We start from the raw sequence: 17,994 nt of genomic DNA, 5'->3' as shown, positions 1-17,994 counted from the left end.
CTGACTTCGATTTGACAATTGAGCCATGAGTTGGCCCTGATTGGCCTTGACAATAGAGTTTCAAGATCCTAAGGTTTGCACTGAAGAGAAGGAATACTGTTGAAGTGAAAGGCAGTTATTTACCTCTGTAGAATTTTCTAACATCAACTATAAAGCTACTTTTGCATTTTCAGATAGTTATTTAAATGAACTGTTTCATCTTCTTTGCACTATCAACTTAATATGCCGATAGTTCTTTCACATATTTTCTTTGCATGTGGAAAGCAATAAGCTATCACTTTGATGAGAAATAAAATGAAAGCTATTGCTTTTGTAATACTTTGTGTGTTTAATTTGAAAAAAATATTCTTCCCTGATTTATTTTCATTGTGCTACACAATACATGAGTAGAAAGACTTGTGGATACTAGGTATAAACTCATGATCAAATTGTTCTTTTTAAAAGTTTTGGTATTAAGTTAAGTTTAGAAAAATGTTGAAAGAAGGAATAGTGTAGGTGATAATGACTCCTTTTGTATAAGAAAATTATTTTCTCCACAATAAAAGTTGGTTTCCAATAAACAATACCCTTGACAATAGTCACAACTAATATATTTTGGGGCAAGTAAAAGATCTGTGCGATAAGAACTTCAATCCTCTGAAGAAAGGGATCAAAACTACATTAGAAGATGGAAAGATTTCCCATGCTCATGCACTTCTGTAAGATAAAATCAACATGGTAACATGGTAAGAACTCCAAAAAAACCAAGTAACCCAATTTAAAAATGGGGTACAGAGCTAAATAAAGAATTATCAACTGAGGAATCTTGAATCACCAAAGGCACTTTAAGAAATATTAACATCCTTAGTCATATAGAAAATAAAAATATTTTTAAAAAAAGAGAGAGAGAGACATTTTAAAGCCAGGCTACATTCACCTTAGGTAAAGAAGAAGAAAAAAAGAAATTCCAATCAAAATGATCCTGAGTTCCACCTTATACTAGTCACAATAGCTAAGACCAAAAACTCAGGTGACAGCAGACATTGGCGAAGATGTGGAGAAAAGAATACTACTTCATTGTTGTTGTGATTGCAAGCAAGAGATTCCTCAGAAAATTGGAAATAGTTCTACCTGAAGACACAGCTATTCCACTTTTGGACATATACCCAAAAGATGCTGCAACACATAACAAGGACACTCCTGTGTTCACAGCAGCCTTATTTTTAATATCCTTATTTTAGAAGCTGGAAACAAACCAGATGTCCCTCGACAGAAGAATGAATACAGAAAATATAGTACATTCACACAGTGGAGTACTACTCAGTTTTTACTTTATGAATTTTACTTTGTAAATTTTGCAGGCAAATGGATAGAACTAGAAAATATCATCATAAGTGAGGTAACTGAGACCCAAAAGTGCACATATGGTACGTATTCACTGAAAAGTGGATATTAGCCTAAAAGCTCTGAACTCCTGTGATATAACTCACAGACCACATGAACTTTAACAAGAAAAAAAGGCCAAAGTGTGAATGCTTCAATCACACTTAGACGTGGGAATAAAATGATCACAGGAGGCAGAGGAAGGGAGCTGGGTGTGGGAGGGGAGGCAGGGGGCAAATGGGGACAGGATCAGTTACAGGAAGAGATGGGAGAGAAGTCCAGGGGGTGGGAGGGAAAGTAGAGATATATATATAGCAGGGGTGGGGAGACAACTAGAAAATCCCAGATGCCAGAATGCAAGAGGTTCCCAGGGACCCATGAGGATGACATTGGCTGAAATGCCAACAATGGAGAGGTAGAATCTGAAGAGACCACAGCGAGTAGATAGACATGGCCCACAGTAGAGTGATGGAGTGACCATCTACTCATCTCAAAAGTCTTTTACCCAGAATTTTTCTGGTCTAAAGGAAACAGAGGGACCAAAAATGGGGCAGAGACTGAAGAAGGGCCATGCAGAGGCTGCCCCACCTTTAGATCTATCCCATGTGCAGACACCAAAACCCAACACTCTTGCTGATGTCAAGAAGTGCTTGCAGACAGGAGCCTGGTATAGCTGACCTCTGAGAGGCTTTACCAGGTTCCAGCTGAGTAGTACAGATGCAGATACTCAAGCCAACCATAGGACTGAGCACAGGAACACCAGTGGAAGAGTTAGGGAAAGGATTGAAGAAGCTGAACTGCATTGAAACCACACAGGAAAAACAACAATATAAAAACAAACAAACAAAACCCTCAGAGCTCCCAGGGACTAAACCAACAACCAAAGAGTGCATATTAGTCAGTCCATGGTTCCTGCTATATATGGACCAGAAGACTGACAATCTGGCATCAATGCTAGGGTGTTGACTTAGTCCTGTAGAAGGTTGCCTCCCCAGAGAAGGTAGATGCTAGAGGGGTGAGGCAGTAGTGGGAGGATGGGTTTGGGGTCACCCACTTGGAGGCAAAAGGGAGAGGGGATTGTGAAGGTGAAACGGGGGAGAACATTTGGAATTTAAATAAATAAAACAATTAATTAATAGGCTTCCCATGTTGTAGTAAATAAAGTAAATACAATTTGATTTTATAGGTTGAAAGATATGGCATGTTCCAGTTAATGTATTGAGATGGCCTTTACCTTTACTGGCCAGAGACACTATTGCTGAGGGAAAAAAAAACAAAATAAAACAAAACAACAACAACAAAAAAAAGAACAGCATGTTCAACACCAAGAGCAAAGTCAGCATCACAGTGATTTTTTTCTTCAGTATTTTCAGCTTCTGAATTCTATTTATAACTTTGAAATATCATGTAATCCATTGGTGTGGAAAGCTAACTATAGATTTACAGAGTTAGTAAAGAGTTCCTTCCAGGGATAAACTTTTATATGTGGTCAAAGATTTATGTTTGTTTGAAAAATTTAAAGAAGATGCAGTGTTATTGGAAAGTGCAGTGTATAGGACTGGTGTATGGTCCTAATCATAGTAAAATAAAACTATTTGCACAGGGTGTTTTAATTAAACAGTGAATATATATTTGAAAAGTGAATATATATATATATATATATGTGTGTGTGTGTGTGTGTGTGTGTGTATAGTGATGACATATATATGTTCTCATATATATACATATATGTTAAATGGTTTATTCAAGCCATCTGGCATACACATTTTCTTATGTACTCATTTTGTCTTGAGAATGTGAAGCATCTTTCTTAGCAATCGTCAAGTATAAAATATGTTGTTACTAAACATAGCTGTTATTATGTGTAATCAATCACTGGAATGTATACATTTTGTTTAGTTGAATTATTTGTGTCCTGTTTTTACTATCTATCCAGTCTTCTCTCTAACCCCTAAGAGCTCCCATTTTACTCACTGTTTTCACGATTTGTATTTTGTTGTTTTGAAATAGTTTTGAAATTACATTAATACATAATACATAAATAAATTTGGTGGCTGTGAACTGAACCTAAAAGAACAACTCTTAACTGCTGACCTATCCCTCCAGCCCCAGATTGTGTTTGAGTAACTGCATCATCACATTTTGTATATATTTACACTGACTGCCTGCAACCTCATCTAAGAAGGCAAGGAGGCTTGATCCAAGTGTCACACACTTGAAAACTTACATAGTGCTATTAGTGTGAACACAGTGATCAGGAATTCTATGTCATTACAAGGCCACATTATATTCTAAAGATACATATTAACATTACACCAGCTTCCAAATCTTATTTTAGTTTTTCAACTTTTAAAGTTTTATTCATATTTATTTTGTGTATGGATGTTTTGCCTACATGTGTGTCTGTATACCACATACATACAATGCCTGTGGTGGCCCAAAGTGGTCACTGGATCCCCTGGAATTACTGAGGTTGTGAGCTTCCATGTGAGTGCTAGTAGCTAAACCCAAGTCCTCTGGAGGAACAACCACCACTCTTAACCTCTGAGTTCAGGCCCCAGTTGTCTATTAAATATTTGTTCAAACTCTGTAACTATTTTCTTGGGAGAGTTGTTTATCTAACAACATAAAAAATATTAAAGAAAATTGTATGTGAACTAACAGGAAACAAAAGTGGAATGAATTTGTATATATAATACAATCCAACATTGAATGCAGTTAACAAATTTTACTGTTAAAAATTTTGTAGAAATATTTATTATAGAAATAAAATATGTAGAGAGATTTTCTTTTTATAGAATTTATATTTTTCACAATTAAAAGGAAAGTATCTTTTTAAAATCAAGTTTCAAATTTCAGTTATGCATTATTCCCCAATTTGAGCTAATAAAAAGCCTAGGGCTGGAGAGATGGCTCAGCTGTTTTAAAAGCTAGGCTCACAACCGAAAATATGAGCCTTGTATTAAACTACCAGTAAGTAATAAATAATCCATGAGAATCATGGATCCAAAAATAGTGCTTTATTGTGAGTAATATGAATCATATGACATTTCTGAGTCAAATCTGGATCTGAAACTTATGCCTCCCTCTGGAAAATTATACCTATTGGGATGAATTATGAATAACAATAATGCTTAGTTTCCTCCTGTTTCAATGGTCATAGTGATAATCATGTGAAAGGCTACAATTTGTATAAATAATAGTCAACATTGGTAAGTCTACCTTAGCACTTAACAGAGACTAGATGCCAGTAGAAGTTCTCTATTTGTTACCATTTCTTATTTAGACCAAAGCTTATTTCAAGAGAAAATGTCACCACACGTAAATTGTGTATTATAATAATGTAAATCATGTATAAAGTACTTACTATATTCAAACACTGTATATACTTAATATTGAAATAAAGCATATTCTAAATATGATAAGCACAGGAGGTATTCAGTTAGCACTATAGAATGTGTGCTGGTGCCACAAGTACATCGTAGACAGAAAGAAAAAATAAATATTTTAAAAATGGAACTAGAGTAGAAACTCTTTATTCTAATAAGTTTAGCAGCAGCCTTGAAGTGAGATGAAGTCACTATTGAATGCTTTCCTGATAGATGTGTGTGTGTGTGTGTGTGTGTGTGTGTGTATACCTGCATGTAGTTGTATGAATGCATGTGTGAACATGTGAAGTTATGTAAACATGGAGGTAAGAGGACAATGTTTAGCTTCCTTCTCAGATAAGGCAGGGTCTTAACCTGGAACTCAGTGAATAGATTAGGCTGGCTGGCTAGCATTCCTCAGAAATTAACCTGTCTTTGCAATCCTAATACTGGAATTCTAAGTATGAGCCACCAAGCTCTGGAATTTGAACTCAGGTCCTCAAACTTGCTCAACATTTTACCAAATATGATTCAACTTCTGAGCCCATAAGTTAATTTTTAATGATAATTTTCCTGATAGTACTTTACTAGTTCCAACTCTACTAAGCAAGTTTATAAAGTATAAGCCAAGTTGGGAGACCATCTAGGTTGCACATTTCTTAGATGTTCATCAGGCTCTAATAGCTCTAGATGCTCTAGATGCTCTAAATGCTCTAGATTTGAGCATTTCCCTTATGAGCATCCCCCAAGATACATACAATTCAAAGTACCATAATAATATTGGAAAAATTTTGGTTAAAGAGTCAGGGACATAAATTGCCATTTACACCTCTATGCTTTCTCTCCTAGCTGAATTTAAGTGTCAGCCAGGCCGATTTCAGTGTGGAACAGGACTCTGTGCTCTTCCTGCTTTCATATGTGATGGGGAGAATGACTGTGGAGACAACTCAGATGAACTTAACTGTGGTAAGTGACTAAAGCCCTAACATGGCTATATGACTCTGAATGTGTGTGTGTGTGTGTGTGTGTGTGTGTGTGTGTTGATTTCTTACTACTGCACTGATTTAAATACACACCTTGATCTCAGGTCATATTATTTTGTTCTCTTTGTCTTAGACACACATGTCTGCCTGGCAGGTCAGTTCAAGTGTACCAAGAACAAGAAATGTATCCCAGTAAACTTAAGATGTAATGGACAAGATGATTGTGGTGATGAGGAAGATGAAAGGGACTGTCGTAAGTCACATGTCTTGTCTGATTAGGCTTTTGACTCTTAACTGGTACAAGAACAAAAATTAAATTTCATAGAGTCATGCAGAAAAAAATGAGAAAAACTGTGAACAAGAAATGACTAAATTATGTCAATTATAATGCATTATTTAACAAGCTCTACCTACACCAGGGAGAAAAATAAAGACATAGCTATCTTTATTTTGAGAGAGACCTGGAGACTGTGGAGAGCATGAACAGAATATGCTCACCCATGTCATGGTGATAAAGCAAAGCACGAAATCAGTAAACATGGCATTTGGTTGTAGGTGATTTTCCCAAAAATTAACTTCCCCATATTAAATGTATGTAATTTATGCCTATTCATTAATGAGCTATAAAAAAATCAGCTCATTTTTAATTGTATTTTTCTCCCATGAAATAACTGCTGAAATGATGTAGTATAAAAATAAAACTAGTTATAAGTGATGCTTCACATAGCAATGCTTAAAGTCTACTTAACACAGTAATGGCTTTTACTCTCGTCACATTATACTCCTATCTCCACCCAAAGTTAAATATATTTAAAAGCAGAAAGAACAGTCTATTCCATATAGAGGAGTGTATATATAGTCATGAATTCATGCACACACACATACACAGAGACACACACACACCTACTGGACCTGTGGAATAGAGCACCTGTCAAATTTCAGGTTTTCAGCAAAGCTGCAGTGAATATCTGTCCTTTTGAAGTTTTATTTTGTACTCTAAAACTTTTTTCAGCAAGTGATATGCAGTCATCCAGCAATTTGATTAAGATGTTGTGTTCTGCAGCTGGCTCCTCTCACAGTGACTCCAGAAAGGCTGCTAGGACAGAGATGTATTTTATAGTCTGAGTTAAGACTTTACCATTCCCTCCTAAATTCCACACAATTCCTGAAGAATTTTATTAAATTTCATCACCCATTTAGTTCATCCTTCATTTAATATCTTCTGAGTTTAGTCCTTTTAGCTGATAAACTAAACAAAGATGAACTCTAAAATATATTAGAAAAGTGATCTAGAGAGATTGAATTCTGCATCATAAAAAGTACTTCCCAAGCACCATATACTTCTTTTGATAACTCTGATTTTATTCATATAATGACACAAATATATGTTTCCTTTCTATTTACAGTTGGGGAGTGTATTGAGTACACATTAGAGGAATATAAAATTTAACTTTACTCTGCTTAGTATTCCATTAATGAAAAGGGGCGTTTGCATTGAACTCTCTTTCACAGTTGTCTAATTTATTTTAATCAATAAAATATCACTTCATGCTGAATGTTACACATTAATATATATTTTCTTCTTAAGCTGAAAACAGCTGCTCTCCTGACTATTTCCAATGTAAGACTACAAAGCATTGCATCTCCAAGCTGTGGGTTTGTGATGAGGACCCGGACTGTGCGGATGCCTCTGATGAGGCCAATTGTGGTGAGTGCTTCACAGTTAGAGAAATCAGCTCTGTGCACCGGTGCCATAGTCTAGACTGAAAGCAGAGGAGCAGACTGAACACAACTCAGAAATAGGTTTACGTGGACAAGTTTTGTTTCTTTGTTCTGAGAATCACAACAAACTCAAATGAGCTGGTTACAGAGAACATAGGCTGAGACAGAAGGAAATGAAGTGTGTGAGCTGCCTAATAAAAACACAGAGTAAAATGAAAGCAAGTGCAGTTGATGAACTGTTTACAGAAAACACAGGATGAGATGGAAGAAAATGCAAAGGATGGGCTGTTTACAAGAAATCTTGAAGTATGTCAAAATACGATGAAAAGGTAGGAAAGTGAAGAAAATATTTTTTTCCATTTTAATACATGACAATATGAAACAATAGTTTATTATACAATGCTAATTCTTGCAATTATGTGCCTTAAAATTTGATAATGAATGGTATAGTTGTTAGTTATTGAAAAGGATCCTGTTTTGAAAGTGTCGAAACCAAGATGGGATGAAAAGCAGCTCCTAGGTCCAACTTCTTTTATCAATATATATTAAATACAAATTTCATCCATTTTGTTGGAAAATGCATCAACTGGGCATTCAGAAAAGAGAAAGCATTTAAATTAATGGATTAGAAAAATGAAATATGGGACTTCCAAGCTATTCAGAATTGTGTAAGTACATTGCCAATTTTTTCTCATTGGTAAGATAATTAAAATCATCAGAATCTGAAATTCCACTCATATTGAGGAGCTAAATGAGAGATCTTTAGTTATTTTGTTAATAAAACTCCATAAAAATATCTTCAGAATATACAATCATTATAGATTATCAGAGTGTCATATGCCAGGTTAACCATAAGATTTACACCTATACTCTTCATAAATACCCCCACTAATAGAGCCTTTGATCAACAAATTAATTTCACTGTCTGGTTAACTGTGATGGCTTCAGCAAGGTTTTAAATCAAGGAAAGTAGGGTAAAGCATTAAGTTTTAGTGACTTACTGGCTAAAGAGTAATTTTGGTAGTTTAAATATAATACTTTTACATGATATTGTTTTGACATATTATATAATCTAACTGTACATATGGCTTGAATAATTATCCTCCCTCAAAATAGTTATATGGGATATAAACATACCAACTCAGCATGATATTCCTACATAGGAGCTTTTTATTCTCTTCAGTGCATTTATTTCATCATGGAATTGAGCATATTCAACCCAAAATATACAATGGATCAGTGTACGTTGTGATATTTTTCCTGTAATCTGTGATCAAAAAATTTCAGTAAAGTTGTCTATGCTTTTAGAAAGTAAGGAATCAGGTGAGCTAAAGTTAGACCAAGTTTATAGGGAGCAAAGAACTGTTGCAACATGTATACATGAATATCAAGTTATGAGCTAAGGAGGGAAATGTTGAATATGAAGCAGACAGCCTCTTTGGGTCTCTGGCCTATTTATTCTGGCTACAGAGTCATTGGGAGTGGGTGGTTTAGGATCAGGAAAGTCACAAAGGGAGAGAGATGGTGAGGTGACATGTTGGTCCTTGGCTAGAGTCTGGGGAACTTGGGCAATCTAAATGAATCTTAATCTTTCGAACACAGATTCTGCATGTGAAAAAAATACAACATACTTTATAATTCAAATAAATCATTTTGCTGTGTAAATATCTTAGCACTATCGATCAACAATTATATTTATGTACCTGTAAATTAGACATTTTGCATTGACTTTTTCCATAATTTTCCATAAATGACGAGTTGTTGTATTGATTTGAGACTATGTGTACTGAACATACTTTCTATGAATTTAGAGGTATTGGGACCCAAATAAACACACTCAAAATGTTGTTTATTGGTCCATAAATACGATCCTTCAAAAAATTGACTACTTATTCACCCATTGTTATCATTGCTATGCTCAAAATCAGAAGATTGTTATAACCCATACGCTCTGAAAATCATCATTGACAAGCTGTCAAACGCCAGTGACTTAGGAGGTCACTGCTGTTCTCAGAAGGCATTGCATAACATCTGACTTCTGGTTGTCTGGGAAGCATTCACAAGTAAAACATATCTCAATGAATTAGAAGGGAAACGACTTATTATTAAGATTTATTAGTAAAATGATTCATATTTTCTTTAAGAATTCCAGTTTTCCAAGTTATATTGCCTTAATCCGTGTTCTGTGCATTGTCCTCAAGCTGATATGGTTTACAAGAACATGAGACTGACACTCTCATAAAGGAAAGACTGGAATGAATAAATGATGCCTTGCAAATAAATGCTATTTAAATAGTTAGGAACCTGCCACTGTGCTGTCTACAATGGGAAAGGCAGAGTAGGAGGAACATAGTGTGAGTGTATGCCATAACAGGCTGAGGATGCTACTAAAGCAAGTCATGCTGTTTCTCATTGCCATCGTTGGACAGGGACCAGTTCTAAATAATACCGCAGACATAATCCACATGGATACGAACAGTATAATGAGCATGGGTAATGATAATATATGTTTGTAATGAATGTAAGATTCATTATCAATAAACTTGGCCTTAATTTGATATAATTCCAGAAAGACACAGAGTTCAGTGAATCAGAGAAACTCTCCCCTAGAATAGAAAAACTTTCTAGGATGATGGAAGTGTACTGAATAGGACATGAATTTCCCACTGGGAGAAATTCCTCACTGAGATTCTGTGTTACTTAAAATCGTGTTCAAACCTTGAATTGTTGGTTGTGATATATACAGCTTATTGTCTTGTGCTATTCATGCACATTGTCCTATTCATGTACAGTAAAATCACCATATTTACTGTGCAATGGATTCACATTCTCCAACACACAAAATTTTTCTTGGTTTATCTTATGCTGTGACCCTGAAGCATTGGGGCAATGCTTCTTTAAATATATGTAATTTTTTCTGTGTGGCATTTAATGAACCCCCACAAATTTCCTAAAAGCATAGGGAAGTTTCCTTGAAAAAATACTTTCATATAACAGATTTTGCCCACTCTTACATTATGAAGCTGAAGAAAATTTAAAAATGACAAGTGAGTAATGAGTCTCAATTTCTTAAGGTCGGGATTAAATGCATTATACAGCAGATGAGAGAGTCATTACTCACTTTCTGTCTCATGAAGGCTCTATTGAACTGTCTTTATAATTGTATTTAAAGACAGGAGCAAATAGTGAATTATAGTTTTCCATAAAATACTCAAATATCCTTTTAAACTGGGTATGAACTAAAAATAAATTACCAATATTTATTTTCTTAAACAGTGCTTAAAGGAAGTTTTGCCGTGAAAAACATTAAAATTTAGGCAAACAGAAACTTTTTTACTGAATTACTTTTTCTATAAATTCACCAACTTTCTCCCTGTCCTCTCTCCTGACTTTCAAATTCAAGTAAATATCTCAGATTTCTCCAATATATACAAAAGCATAATAAGCTTAAACTCACATGACTTTCTCCCATGTTCCAGTACTTTGCTGAAGTGTCTTCTCTAGTGAGGAATGCTAGGTGGTAAATAAAGGCAGATGAATAAAGATACTTTAATTTTTAGGTCAGATATTATATTTTTCTTGAAAAGTTTTCATAGAATTCTGCCTTACCAATATATTTCTTTTGCTGTTGTATAGATGAAACAAGTTGTGAGTCAAGTTTTTGTAATGTGGCTAAATCACTCTGTATATATAACAATTACTTGTGTCTTGAATAGCAAGAGTTATGACTACCATCCAATACCTATGTGTATGAAGTAAGGAAACTTGTTAGTTTGTATTACAACTGGATTTCTTTCTTTCTTTCTTAATTGAAATCATTTTACTTATTCACATTCCCAATTTCAGTGCCCCTTCCAACAGTTCCCCCTCATACCAGTTCCCCCCCTCGTCCCATTCCTCCTCATCCCATTCCTCTTCCCCTTTCCTCCCACCAGACCTCGGCCTTCCCTGAGGCCTCAAGGCTCTCAAGGACTAAGCCTTTCTTCTCCCACTGAGGCCAGATCAGTTAGACCTCAGCTACATATGTGCTGGCAACCTCAGATGAACCTGTGTATGCTCCTGGTTGGTGGCTCTGTCTCTGGGTCCTCCCTGAGGTTTGGGTTAGTTGAGACTGCGGGTTTTCTAGTGGGGTCATGCTTCCTTTGAGCTTCTTCAATCCTTCCCTTAATTCAAGCATGGGAGTCCCCAACTTCAGTTTGCTGTAACTATCTGCTTCTCTGTCAGTCAGCTGCTGGTAGGGCCTCTCTGATGACAGCCATGCCAGGCTCTCATCTGTAAGCACATCATAGAATAGTACTGTCAGGCCTTTGTGCCCCAGCCTAGAGATGGACTGCAAGTTGAGCCAGTCATTGAACTTCTTTTCCTTCAGTCCCTTCTCCTTTTTGTCCTGGTAGTTCTTTTAGACAGGGGCAATTCTGTGTCAGGAATTGTGACTGTGGGTTAGTAACCTAGTCCTTTCACTTGAGGCCCTGTCTATCTACTAAAGGTGGACTCTTCAAGTTCCCTTTCCCCTGTGTTGGGCATTTTGGCTAAGTCCACCCCCAATGAGTCCTGAGAGTGTCTCAACTTCTGGGTCTTTGGTACTTTCTAGAAGGTCTACCTACTTCATATTCCTGTAGGCTGCTTATTTCTATTTATTCTTTTGGCCCTCCAGGCTTCTCTCCTTTACCCTCCCCCCACATCTGATCCTTTTCTCCTTCCCCTCCTCATCCCTTCTCCCACACAGGTCCCCTGATCCCTCCTCCTCCTGTGATTATTTCCTTCTACTTTCTAATTGGGTTGACACTTTCTCACCTTCTCACATTTCTATTCTGTACTTTTGCCCTAATATCCACTTATCAATGAGTGCATACCATGCATGTCCTTTGGGGGCTGAGGTACCACACTAATGATGATATTTTCTAGTTCCTTTCATTTGTCTGCAAAATTCATGATATCCTCATTTTAAATTGCTGAATCGTTTTAATCCACTGTGAAAATGAGCCACATTTTCTGTATCCATTCTTTCATGGAGGGACATCTGGGTTGTTTCCAGGCTCTGGCTATTACAAATAAGGCTGCTATAAACATGGTGGAGCACAGGTCTTTGTGGTATGGTGAGAAATATTTTAGATATATTCCCAAAAGTGATATAGCTAAGTCTTCAGGTAGAATTATTTCCAATTTTCTGAGGCAACAGCACAGTGATTTCAAGAGTGATTGTACCATTTACAATTCCACCAGTAGTGGAGGAATCTTCCTCTTCTTCCACATCCTTGCCAGCATGTGCTACCACTTGAGTTTGTGATCTTAGCCATTCTGATGGGTATGAGGTGGAATCTCAGGGTTGTTTTGCTTTGTATTTCTCTGATGGCTAAGGACTTTGATCATTTCTTTAAGTGTTTTGCAGCTACTTAAGATTCTTCTGTTGTGAATTCTCTGTTTAGCTCTGTACCCCATTTTTAATTGCATTACTTAGGTTTTTGGAGGTTGATATTTTGAGTTCTTTATATATTTTGAATATTAGTCCTCTATTGGATACAGGGTTAGAGAAGATTATTTCCTAATCTGTAGGTGTCCTACAGTGTCCAACAGTGTCTTTTCCATTAAAAGCTTCAAAGTTTCTTATTGATCTAAGAGCTTGAGCCATTGGTGTTCTGTTCAGAAAAATTCCCCCATGCCAATGAGTTTGAGGCTCTTTCCCAATTACTCTTCTATTAGATTCAGACTGTCTAGTTTTATGTGGAGGTCCTTGATCCACTTGGCCTTGAGCTTTGTACAAGTCAGTAAGAATGGATCTATAAGCATTCTTCTGCATGCTGACCATCAGTTGAACTGGCACTAGTTGTTGAAAATACTTTCTTTTTTCCACTGGATGGTTTTGGGTTATTGGTCAAAGATCAAGTGAGCAGAGGTGTGTGGGTTTATTTCTGAGTCTTCAAGTCTATTCCATTGATCTACCTGCTGTCTCTATACCAATACCTTGCTGGGATTTTATTTTTATCAGTATTGTTTTGTCATACAGCTGATAGGGCTGAAATCAACCTTTTAGACACAAAGAGAATGATATGGAGAATCAAAAAAACCAAGAGATGGTTCTTTGAGAAAAACAACAGGAAAGATACACCATTAGCCAAAGGCACTAAAGGACACAGAGACAGTCTCCAAATTGACAAAATCAGAAATGAAACAGAGACAGAACAACAGAAGCTGAATAAATTCAAAAAATTATCAGAACCTACGACAAAAGCCTATGCTTCATAAATCTGGAAAATCTAGATGAAATAGATGATTTTCTAAACAGTTACCACAAACCAAAGTTCAATCAATATCAGGTAAAGTATGCAAATAGTTCCATAAGCCCTAAGGAAATAGATCTGTTCATTAAAAAACTTCCAACTAAAAAAATGCCCAGGGCCAGATATTTTTAGTTCAGAATTCTATGAGACCTTAAAAGAAGAGCTAATATCAATACTCCTTAAATCGTTCCACAAAATAGAAACAGAAGGAACACTACCTAAATTGTTCTTTGAATTCATAGTTACTTTGATATCTAAACCACATAAAAACCAAACAAAGAAAGAGAACTGCATATCAATCTTGCTTACAAATGTGGAAAAACAACAACAGAAAAGACTGTATAGGCAAAACAATTCTCAACAAAAAAAAGAAATTCAGGGGGAATCATCATCCCTGACCTTAAGCTGGATTTACTTCTTGATATGATAAAAGAAGTTACTAGTTTCATATTTTGGCCCAATCTATATATTCATTCATTTCCATCATCTTAATTATAATGGAAGGTGTTCAATACATGATAGTGAATTAATACCATTTGCATTTCTAGGTTACAATAGAAGGAAGGACTAAAAATATCACGTACCCAGTTTCACATGTTACATGTTACTGGAACAAAGGTCATTAATATCTGCATGTTTCAGGATATTCAATCACATTGTGAACCAAAGATTATGAACTGGAAAAACCTTGTGTTCTGGCTCAGACATACCACAAATATTTTTCCCAAGAACTTTCTATTTAATGTAAATAATTACTCTGGTGTGGCTCAGCTCTTGTTCACACCTTTAATTCAAGAACTAAATAAACTCATCCCCAGGGCAAGAGCCAGAACAAGCAACTACGCTGTCAGGGAATGGATAAACAAAAGGGATGATCTTTGCAGTGATGGGTACTTAAGACAGCATGGAGACAGAAAAATGGCTTTTCCTTTCTGTGTCATGGCAGAGTAGGAAGGTCTGCATCTCTGATCTAGCAGATTTTTACCCCAGCATCTAGCTCCTGAGTCTTCATTGGTAAAATCAAATGCCTTGGATTTTTGTTTTAAAAGCAACATTTTGGTACACAAACACACAGACCATAATCTTTGGCAGTTCCCCTATAAGAACATAACTTAATATCCCATTTATTCTAACCTAAGTTATGTCATGTGGCTCTGCTTCTGACCTCCTCTATGATTCTGGGCCATTCCTCCAACCTTAGCTCTATCTGAGAACTCTCTCTGCTTTCAGGATATACCACCTTCTTCTATTCTACCCTTTTCTATAGGCCATAAGTTATTTTTTATTCTCAAGTGAGGTAACCATACAGTACACAAGAGATTCTATGTATATCAGGCCCATCAGGTTAATGTAGATTCACTTGATTTCTCCCTACTCTAAACAAAAAAGGCACACTTGTACATTCCATATAAAATTCTATCTATATAAATAAAAGGTACTTTTCTATATTATTTCCAATAGAAAATGTAAATTAACCTAACATTATCCTCAGGTAAAACTTCTTTTGTTTCAAAGCTCTCCTTCAAATTATTTATTACCATGATTTAGGCAAAGAACTTAACATTATTTTATTCTCTACCTGGCTTATACTTCTTATCCAGTTATTTATCTTCATATGTCTTCTCTGAATTAATTATTTAACACAATTTTTATCTTACCATCCTTGATTATAACATTCCAGCTTCTAATTGTGCCATGCTTTTTGATTAGAAACAATTGAACCATTTCTCACATTATTGGCTTGGCAAGGATAACTTCTGGGATGCTCTATAGCACTTGTGGGAATTATTATATTTATTCTGCCAGATTCTCACTGTATGTTGAAAACACTTTGACAGTATTGCCTTTTAAAGGGGTTAATGAACTGTACTGTCCCTATTCTTAAATTTTGAGTTCATCTGATATCTGCTATTCTTTAATGTATTCCAAGCACCTCTTACTGAATCTTCCCTCCAAAGTGAGCGAAAAATGAGTGAAGAAAATACATAAAATATATGTTTCATTCCTTTGTTCAAATATGTGTACCACAATTCTAAGCTTTCGGGCATTAACATTATTTTGATTGCTTATGTAGCTTTTTACTTTTAGGTAAGCTCTACTCCCTTCTAAAAGCTTCAATAGTGTCAGCTCTATTACTGTGAAACCCTGACATAAACTGTAAGAGAGTGGAGGCATTTAGAGATGCTCATATATATCTGTTATGTGACGTGAGGAAACAGTCTCTTCCTTTCCAGAGGAAAGTATACTGGGGTCATTTGTGGAGTGGCTTCATGAAAAGTGTACCTAGAAACTCTAGTGCTTCACTCACTATTGTAGCTTATGAACTGGGTGACTTGCTTAGGTCTCTTTTAGTTTTATCATTTTAAATTGGGTGCACTTACTTTGAGCTTAGAAAGCTTAGAGTGTTAAGATAAGTCAACACATATGAGTAGGACGACAAAATAAACCCTGAAAAGATACTCTCAAGTGTATCAGTAATCTCTATCATCTTTCATGATGTTGAAATGAATGATTGATTCTGATTTCACTGAAAGACCCAGTTATTATTATGCCTTAAAGCAGAGAAAGTGATATATTAAACTTTAAATTTCATAATATTGAAAGAATGATAGGTTCTATGAAATTTTATATTTTTTTAGGAAAAAATATTACTGTAATTAAACAAGTTTAAATAGCAGATATCTGTACACAGCAGATATCAGATGAACTCAAAATTTAAGAATAGGGCCAGTAAAATAAAGTAAAATGTCTAGTAATATTCATATTCTGTAAAAATAACTTTTGTCAGATGTAATTGTCCTCTTGGAAGCTTACTGCTGAATAAGCTCACCCTTTCTAGTTCTTTCTAAACTCTGGGTGGCTGGTTCAACTCAGCTGTTCTAGCTCAAACTCCTCTGAAAGCCGACTTAATCAAACAGGCTTCTATCAGTTTCTCCAGGTAATTGCTCTGTTTGGTGTTATACTAACTTTGCCAATATGTTCAAAGATTCTGGCTCCTTCTCAATCTTTGATTCTCCTGTTTTCACCTGTGTCTAGCTTTTTATCCCTGCCATCTGTCTTTGTAAAATGGTCTTGCTAAAACTGACACAGATGCAGTCACATACATACATACATACACACACACACATACACACATGCATGCATGCATACACACATCACTTTTCTTCTTGTGCTGCTCATATGTAGCCTCTCCTTCCTGTGGCATTCTCATTACAGTTGGGCATATTCTATCTCTGACTCATTCTGTCAGAACTCCCTGATTCTTCACTTTGTGTGCCCCTCAAATAGATATCACTTTCAAGCATGGCTGCTTCCTTCTACAAATTAACATTGCCTCACCCTCATTTTGTGGGATTGAATGTCTGTAGTAAGGGCTTGTCTATATCCTGGTTGCAGGGATAAAAGATGTGTTATTTCAGCTAGAACACGTAGACCTAGAAAGTCTTTTAATGCTATTCCTTGCCAGAGCGGCCATGATGTTGGATTAAAACTCCTTAACAATATTCACACATATGAATATATGGCTTCTTTCATCTTTTTATAATTTTACAGAAGCGCGAGATTTATTGTTCCTCAGCACTGGTGAAATTGATAGCATAAAGCATTGTCTTTCTATTAGACACATAGTAATGATTAATTGAAGTTTTGATTTTGTACGGAATGACATATGCTGAGAGTATCACTCCCTATGCTTATTTTTATTTATGTCCCACTAATGAAATATTTGAGCCATTTTCATATATTTCCTGAATTATTTATTTTTGTGCATGTGAATAACAAATTATTTCTGTAACTGACCTTGAATTAGTTTTCAAATAAATGTTTTGCAAATATTGCCTCATGTTTTGTACTGGCACTTTTCATTTTCTCTTTTACTTGCAATTTAGTTTTACTCTCTTGTTTTAGGTTTTGCTGAAGTCACCAGTCAAATCCTCTCTTTCAGTGCATAATACCCTTCATCATTTTCTAGGTTATATATATGTAATTTAAAAATATGGAGTTTTTTATATTCGATATATTTTCATTTACATTTCAAATGATTTCCCCTTTTCTGGCTTCCCACTCCCCGAAAGTCCCATAAGAACTCTTCCCTACCCCTGTTCCTCCATCCACCCCTTCCTACTTCCCTGTTCGGGTATTGCCCTATACTGCTGCACTGAGTCTTTCCAGAACCAGGGGCCACACCTCCGTTCTTCTTGGACATCATTTGATGTGTGGATTATATTTTGGGTATTCCAATTTTCTAGGCTAATATCCACTTATTAGTGAGTGCATACCATG

At 35.8% G+C, this 17,994-nt stretch overlaps 1 protein-coding gene across 1 annotated transcript in view; it reads left to right on the top strand.

The window, feature by feature from the left end:
* Nucleotides 1-17,994, top strand: part of Lrp1b (LDL receptor related protein 1B) — a 1,719,438-nt gene that overhangs the window by 1,521,829 nt on the left and 179,615 nt on the right. Inside the window, exons 64-66 of the mRNA XM_052181021.1 lie at nt 5,580-5,696; nt 5,847-5,966; nt 7,302-7,421. Coding sequence (XP_052036981.1) covers nt 5,580-5,696; nt 5,847-5,966; nt 7,302-7,421 — 357 coding nt within the window. The remainder of the gene's footprint in view (nt 1-5,579; nt 5,697-5,846; nt 5,967-7,301; nt 7,422-17,994) is intronic.

This window comes from Apodemus sylvaticus, chromosome 5 (genome assembly GCF_947179515.1).
Source record: "Apodemus sylvaticus chromosome 5, mApoSyl1.1, whole genome shotgun sequence".
In the NCBI taxonomy this organism is placed as follows: Eukaryota; Metazoa; Chordata; class Mammalia; order Rodentia; family Muridae; genus Apodemus; species Apodemus sylvaticus.
This window is presented reverse-complemented; position numbering and strand designations above follow the sequence as displayed.